The 8,911-nt window shown below is 35.9% G+C and overlaps 1 protein-coding gene across 1 annotated transcript; it reads right to left on the reverse strand.

Moving 5' to 3' along the window:
• Positions 1-256: 256 nt before the first annotated feature.
• LOC111030401 lies at positions 257-1,258 on the reverse strand. The gene is made up of 2 exons (XM_022309868.1): positions 1,064-1,258; positions 257-988 (listed from the first exon to the last, which is right to left on the reverse strand). Exon 2 carries the CDS (start codon positions 864-866, stop codon positions 441-443), a length of 426 nt encoding a protein of 141 aa, XP_022165560.1. The 5' UTR covers positions 867-988; positions 1,064-1,258; the 3' UTR covers positions 257-440.
• Positions 1,259-8,911: the final 7,653 nt, after the last annotated feature.

The raw sequence follows: 8,911 nt of genomic DNA on the forward strand, positions 1-8,911 counted from the left end.
TACTGATATTATATATTATAACGATTTTCTATTCTGTAATTCCAATAGTTAATTATTTTCATTAACTCATTTGCATACTATTAAAATTAGTTATAATTATACCTGATATGTAATACCTAGTATATTTTAATTATTGTATTAATGTACTAAAAAGTTACTTTGAAGAACCTAATATTATTAAAACTTTGTGCTTCTGAATGTATATTTAAAATAAATAAATACCTAATATTATTATATTTTTTTATATTTGGGCTATAGGTATATATTTGTATTGGGTGTAACCTGCTCAAAAAGCCAAAAACACGATGTCGACAGAGAGACGGTTACAACGTCACGTTTTTTGAAGATTTTATTGACGAAAAAAAATATTATAATGATTCACAAGACTGCCGGTGTTCGTTTTCGCCGATCGGTGGACTTCGATCGCACGAACGTCTGGCTCACGGCCGCATGGCTAACACGATGTTGTACAGGACGTTGGCCTCGGCTAGCAGGACGACGGTCTGCGCTCCCAGGTCGCTACGGAGAGGGTCGACGACGGCCAGCAGTGGCCGGTAGTACGCCAGCAGGTCGGCCGCGAACGTCTCGATGACGGCCACGTGGTCGGCCCTGCTCAGCAGAGGCGGCGCCGGCGCGTCCGGCTGTAGCGACCGGTAGTAGTGCCGGACGGCCGTCCGGTTATCCAGCACCCGTTCCATGTGGTCGGCGCAGCTGCCCCACAGCCGGCCGTCCTCGTCGACCACGGTCGGCGGATAGTACCACGGGCCACCGACGCCGGCCCCTGTCATTCCGGCCAACCGGACGTTGTCGCGGAGCAGGTTCACCGCGGCCGCGGCAGCCGTTTCGGTCTCGGCGGAGTAAGTCATAATATCGCGGCAAGCGGTTACTATGTAATTTATATATTTTAATGACTACCTACCCGTCGTCGGATGAGTGCTTGGGTACTTGCAGTCGATTCCAAGTCTGCGAGACAGCCACACGGTGGCAGCTGAAAAGCGAGTGATATGACTACACAATAATAATGATAATAATATGGCGTTTAAATATGGATTGAGGCACGTACCTACATAGAACGCAAGCACGAGCAAAAGTCCGTGGTATACTATAATGTGTTATTACTATTATGCTGTCTCGAACAGTGATGTATCACAACCAGGATATTATACAGACATGAATGATGATAACGGAGACGGCGACAACGACGAATGATGTATAATATAATATAATTATTATACCATCGAGTAGACAAATCACGACTCTATAGTGTTCACCACAGAAACTGATAGCTGCAGCTGGTAAGCCTTAAGTGATAACGTCTCTTATCTCACGGCTCGGACGCCATGGATTGTTTAATTGTTTTACGAGCGCGACCACCACGCATTTCACCATAGTAACCGCCACCACGTGACCAGCCATCCATCCCTCCCAATTATTTTTGAAGTACACGCACACTCGAACATACGTCAGTTGCAAGTTGTCTAAAAAAATGCATTCCGCCATTGCTTTTTTCAGCATGGTGCTATTAAAAGTAGGTATGTGAAAAATATAACAAATCATAAATGTGAAATGTCCTTTGCGTCGAGAGATCATTATAATAAACAACCATATTTTTTGTTATGCTCCTTAAGTATAACTATTGTAAAATATGTTATTACAATATACGTGAATGCCGAATAAAATGTATCACTAGATAATGAGTTTCTACACTAAGGATTTCTCACTTTGATTTCGCTATTGGTTTCGCCACGTCATAATAGAAATTACAACATTTGATAATTGATATAAAAAAAAACCATATTAGTATTTAGTTACTTTGTGTTTTCTCCCTACTTTTCTTTTAACAAATAATTTAATTATTTCTTTACATTCGTTTAGGTGAATGTGATTGAAAATACATATTTTCTGAATAGGATGATTGTTTGTAAAAGAAAGCATAAAAAAGTTCATTATACTTCACAAGGAAGAATACAATTATTAACGAAAACAGAGATTTTTAAACTATATTTATTATAAAAGTCTGCTAGTGTATATTTCATGGCGAGCATAATAAAAATACCATCTCAAAATAAACAACTACCCACTAAAGCGTCATAACCACAGTCTATTTATGTTTCAAGCCCTTGGTTCTAGTTATCACTTATCATAACGTTTAAAAATATATAAAACCATAAATATACTAGGAGTATGGTTTAAAAGAAATAATTAAAAATTTTCATATAATTCACAGCGTTGTGTACAGTAGTATTGTGTTTTTATCTGTTACATAATTTATTTAATTTTGTTACTGATTAATTGCGGATTGTAATACAAATTTTATAATAGTTTTATGCTTAAATTTAAAAAACTATAGTTTTGTACTTTTGTGTGGAAGTGGGCCAGTGGGGGAAAATTTACTCTACATTTTTAAAACCTAAGTTGAGTTGTTTAGAAAAAAACAATCGGCTACGCCTATGAAGTACATATCACCCATGAAGTATGATCTACATATACCTAAAGAGTAAAGGTACCAACTGCATATTTGCATGTTGTGAACTGGATTGTATACATATCAATTTATATTTCGTACGAAATCAGTACTAAATGTGATGACTCTTACTGGAAATTCTTTTTGAATAAATAAATACAATTAAAATTATTACTATAATTATTATGTCCACGAAATCGTGTACTGTTTATCTTATACGTATACACGTTAATATAATAATTTACTATAAGAACAAATAGTACGACGAGTCTGTGGTTAATCCGATTGTTTGTGCAACAAAAGATATTACCTATACCTAATGATTGTCTAATGTGCAATAATGTACAAACATAGTGCATGGCAACACGAAAGGCTTTTCAACATTTCACTACATACTCACCACCGTGTTCGGTGATCTTCGTTCGGTAAACACACGGGTAGACGAACAATAAATTTGTAAAAACAATGCCACCGAGTAACCTATTCAAGTACAAAATATACTCATGTACCTATATATGTGTAATTAATATACTGTGGTATGGGCGTGTGCGCACACCCGCGCTGTATCAGGGCGTGCCAGCTCACTGCAGTAGGTATGCCTACGTGAAATAGTGTCGTAAAGCGTATTTTTTAGAAGTATATAATATATATACCTGCCAACCCAAAAACCCTCAAAATATGTATTTGAATACTACCTCGAATACAATAATTATAGTACGAGAAAATAACCTTCAACTATAAAATCCGTACGTTTATAAGTTATAATATTTATACACTAACAATACGTAACATTTTATGGTTTGTATTATTTTATATTACATTGTATACAATATATACTCAACAATTGTAGGTACTTAAGTTTAAAACCTATCATTAATTTATTTAACATCACAATTTCACACACGTCATCGTGTATTTTGTTAGATATTTTGTACTAAAATAATATTGTTAACAGAGAAACATACTTATATTCGGATACCTACTTTTTATCCAGACGGTTTTATAGTGAAAAATAATACACGGCTTACATCAACGCAGCGTGATCCCTGCAGACCTTTTTCTATGAAAACACTCCCTGAATTACTTTAAACTTTAAAGGAGCTCTGAGCTCTAAACACCCGAGAAACGCCCAGGTCATATATTATATCTACGTATGACTGAAGTTGTTATAGATTGATGTAAACTGTAAAGTGGTACTCATCATTGTTTTGATTTATTTATACAATGTATATTATGTAACTGCGTAGTCCCTGATGAAGTTCTAAATTACAACAATTATTAGTAATTATAATATACATAATAACTGCAGTTTGGATATTATTATTGATTATTATTATAGGTGATATAGACGAATGGAAAATAAAGTATTGGTACTTACAGTAATTGTGCATTAAATTATTGCATGGCACAATAAAACTTACCGTGTGACGGATACGATTTATTATTTTGCAAAACCACTTGACGCGTCCTAAACGTGTTTGAAGTGTTTGAACTCTCTGCTAGTCGCAACTCGCGAATATATTTTACCGACAGTATTTAAGTTTCCAGTTCGGACAGGCGTACAAAAAAATACACACGTTGCAATAAGACGTGTACTATAAAACTCGTTTTTTAATAAACAACAATTATAACACGTGTATTAAATATTAATATAGGTATGCCGCTCATGGGACCGTTGTCAATGAGAATTATTATTGTTTGATTATAGTCACAACGACGCAAGGTCCTACAAAATCAGTACCAATGATATATTTTTTTTTTTGCCAAAACGATAATATATCCATGAAAAAAAAACACTGAGAAACCTCAGAAAAAATACAATTTAGATTGAGAGCGGAAAACATTTTTGAATTTATTAGTAAGTTATATATTTATGCTCGAGCATTGTCGCTGTAACCACTATACAGCATTCACATTTCTCATAATTTATTCTTTTGGAATAATACATTGTTCTCTTGTTTTCACAAACTAAACTTCAAATCATTTCGCAGAAGCGTGTATACGGAAAAATGCTCAAAATTCGATTAAACTTAAGAACTAAGTTCGCTTGACCGACCATTATACCTAGATTATTATGTATATTATATGAGTTGGTGTAAAGATCAACATAATGTTATACCGCTCGTCAAAACGATTATGATTACTATTTGGAATTATATATTTTTTTTTCTTATACCTAATATGAAATGCATAAATAACCCGACAACATTCTTGTGTGCGCGCGCGCGGGACAGCAATTATAACTCTCTCACGGTGTTCTCTACACATCCATGTTACCACGCATCCATAATGTGTGTGCGAGTGAGCGTGTGTGTGTATACATATTATAATATACCATATAGGTATAGAACGACGTCGGGTGGGCGTGTTCTCGCCCTTATGTTCTAATGCATAATCGTTAACCGAAAAGAAAAAAAACTGCACGAAAACAATAGGCTATAGTTGTTTTTTTTTCTACTGTTATTATTACATTATTATTATTATATTTATATTCTACCTGCCGCGCGCGCGAGCGTCCGCCTGGGTCACGACGACCGGCGTTTATAGGTACATCCCGCAGAAAGCTACCTTTATAATAAACTCGAATTTGATTTATCGATCTGCAGCCCGCGATCGTTGTCTAATATATATTATCCAATAGGCACCTACGTATAATGTATAGGTATACTAGAAACGATCGCCGAATTTCTAAATTATGTATACCTACTTACCCCACTACCTATTACCTATTCACCAAGCGTAATCCGTTTCGAACATCTAATTTTCAAGGTATTTTTTGTTTCGTTTTTGGCGTTGACGCGCGAACGTTTCGCGGACAGTGTTATTTTGTATTATATTACCATAATCATCACGACCTCTATCAGCATAATTCCCCGTAGGAGTAGACACGCATATATATTTTAAATGATAATTACATTACATCACGAAATATTTAATATTTAGCACAGTTTATATATATTTTCTTTTCTTTTCTTTTCAGATCGGTGCGTTTAAAATATTAAATAATATACGATATCACCCGGAGGCAAGATAAACGTAAATCATAAAAATATTATCCTATTATAATATATTGGAGGTAATGGTAATCGGCATTTTCAAGTAGAGATTCTGTGTTACTGCGGAAGAATACGAAATCAAAAAGAAAAACCGGGGGAAGCCATTTAAAAAAGTTCGGAGGGAGGGAGGGAGTATTACAGTTATAAAAAATGGAAAATCACAGAGAGGCATTAACAGGTGACGTGTGTGTGTATCGCGTATTATGTATAGCATGATGCGGGTAACGCGGTAAAACACTATACATAATAATATCATATCACACAACGATGTACCGCCCTGGATAAAGCTACCAATTATTATTATCAAAACGTTGTGGATTTTAAAAAGAAAAGACCTTTGCAGACAAAGGACGGGGAAGCGAATTATAATGTACCTACTACAATATGACGTATACATGCACTCCACTTCAACATAATAATATTATATTGTGACGTAGGACCGCCGCGATGCAAAAATGGGTCAATCACAAAAGAAAGCGTGCGGCGGCTGCATATAATGATGATAAAAATTATATCATACGCCTTTCGATGTCGCAGTGTTGAGGCCGTGCGGGCTGCCTCTGCAGAGACGTGCCGAGACAATCGCGACAACACGAACGAACGGTTTTCACGACTCCTGTCGACTTTCAAAGTGAAACAAAAAAATGGAACCCGACGACGGCGATAGCAAAAAGGTTTCTGCCGGAGATTAACGCCGCCGTATTGCTGCCTGCTGCTGTATATGCCGGCGCTCACACTCGCAGGCAAGCTGTTGGCATGTGGTATGTCTGTGGCCCTGTGGCCCTGTGGCCCTGTATACATATACCTATGTATAGAAGTGTAATGCGTGATATATATATATTACTGTACGTATTTTGTATCTAAATTTAAAGTGTGTTTATTACTACATTTTTCGTGTTCTGCGAGATTTTCGGTCATGTAATGTTGCAGAACAATTCGTAGGTACCTAAACGAAATCGAAATCAAATGATTTTTGTATTCGTTACCTTTAGGGTTTAATACCTACAATGTGATTGGGACAATGTTATACGCCTCTGCAGGTATATAAGAACAAGGGCCAAGTGGCTTAAGGGCTAGGTGATAATATATAGATGTATAGATAGTAAGTAGTAAGTATGTAATGAAGTCTAGGTATATCAACGGTTCCCAAACTTTTTCTATTATAGCATTTATACAATTATTTATCTCGAACAACACAAATAATATAAAACAAAATAAATTCAAAACGATTTATTGCTTAAGACTTTCTTGTTTTTATAAGTATACTTAAATTATAATGACAGACATAGTAACTTATTCAATTTTATACAATTATTCTTATATCAAAATAATTTAAAATTGCATCATTGAACTCGCATTAATTGTAGTTGAAGACCAATATTTGCAATAAGACATTTTAAAAGTGGAAACCAAGCCTTACCACGAGAATGGACTAAAAATAAGTGCAAGAAAAGCACAGTTTGGTAACTGCTGATCTTTATCATGTTGTACCATTTGGATTAGGTACCACCATAGCTATTACTAATAACTTATTAGTTAGATGTTTTTGTACTTGTATAGTAGTTTTTAAATTTATGTTCGTACAATCGATATTGTTTATCAATACGTAGGTACATATATAAATATTCGTATATGTGTACATGGACAATTCGATTTCTACAAAAAACATCTTCGGCTAAGACTGTCAGACAGTGTTTTCGAGTTTTTTTTATACGTCGTGCAGGTTTATGCTGTATAGTGCATATTATCGGTTCCATGTCATTAGTGTATTATGCATATTATATACATAGACTGCAACGGTACCTACCTGCAATAGTCCTATAAAACAATAATTAATAAGTGATAAGACTAATAACATATGCACGAGAACAAAAGAGCTGTCCACGCGGGGCGAATAGGGTGCGGCCGACTCCGGACGACCAGGAGAAGCAGGGTGCACATCATACCGTATGGGCACATATTATAAACAATTGTATATTATGTATACATGGTGTATTCACCTCGGCGGTCACGTTCTCGAAGACTACAAAGACGAAGAAGAAACGTTTAAGGTAGCGGCGGTAAGCGGTTCCGCGGTTTAGTCACGCCTACTCCGGTGAGTGTGTGTGTCCAGTATATATGATGTATAATATTTTACTTATACACGCACTATAATATATATGTATACATATATATATATATATTCATACGATGGGACGCGCAAGCATTAATTGTGTATTATACGATATTATATATATATATATAGATAGGTATAGGTAGGTAGGTACTAGGTACTCGAACGCGTCTAATATGCACCGAGCTGCACCAGTCCGACGCGGTATAATATACAATGCATGCATGCGGTGTAATTAACAGGTAGGTATATAATATGTATATATATATATATTCACATAAAATGTTCTTCCGTAAGCACAGCGTAGATGTATACATTAGATATTATTATATTTTATGTATATATGTATATATTTTTTTCGTCTCACACTTCGCCCCGAGTGCGGTATGACGATGGGGTCCCACTTATTCGAGGAGAGTGAAAATTACTGAAAACAAAAAAATAATAAGTATTAACATATTTAGGTACCGCCCCTATCTCTCCTGGGTTAGGTTAATATATCACCTTATAATATATCATTACACATACATACACATATATATATATATATATATATATTTTACATGACGTATTATAGTAGTGGTGGGTCCCATATATATTATGTATATACCTATACTCACCCGAGCCGACTTGAGTTTTTCTGATACCTAACGTTTTATTTTTTTCCAGGCCGAACACATGCACACGCACGACCGCACCTAAGTACGTATAATAATAACGATAATTTTTTTTTATCGTACATACGGGAGGCGGTCTTACCCGAACCAAAGCCGCCCACCCCACCTCACCGGCACCCATCCCTACACACATAATATTGTATCGTTACACGCTCGCGTCGCACATATATGCACACAATAATATAATATACATCTAGCTTTGTCGTCGGTATATAATATAATTTAAACCATAGTACAATATAATATATTTCATAAAGAGAGACGTGTAATTAAACCTGGCGGCAGCCTATAACGTGTGTGTGTGTGTGTGTGTGTGTGTGTGTGTGTGTGTGTGTGAGTACGAGCGTGCACGGTGTATATTATAATATAAGCATATACGTTTTCTTGGCGGATATATATGTATATATGTAATATGTATATTCGGCGGTCATCGCGTGGTGGCCTACGGCTACCCTTCATTTTTCTTTTCGCCGTGTAGGACGTCGGTAAGTATGGGTATACATTATATAGGAATTAGCTGCTCATGTTCTAATATAGACGCACGTAAGCGTATTATGGTAGACGAATTGCGGCTGTACACGTGCATATAAATGTATATTAT

The sequence above is a fragment of the Myzus persicae genome, unplaced genomic scaffold (genome assembly GCF_001856785.1).
Source record: "Myzus persicae strain clone G006 unplaced genomic scaffold, MPER_G0061.0, whole genome shotgun sequence".
Taxonomy (NCBI): Eukaryota; Metazoa; Arthropoda; class Insecta; order Hemiptera; family Aphididae; genus Myzus; species Myzus persicae.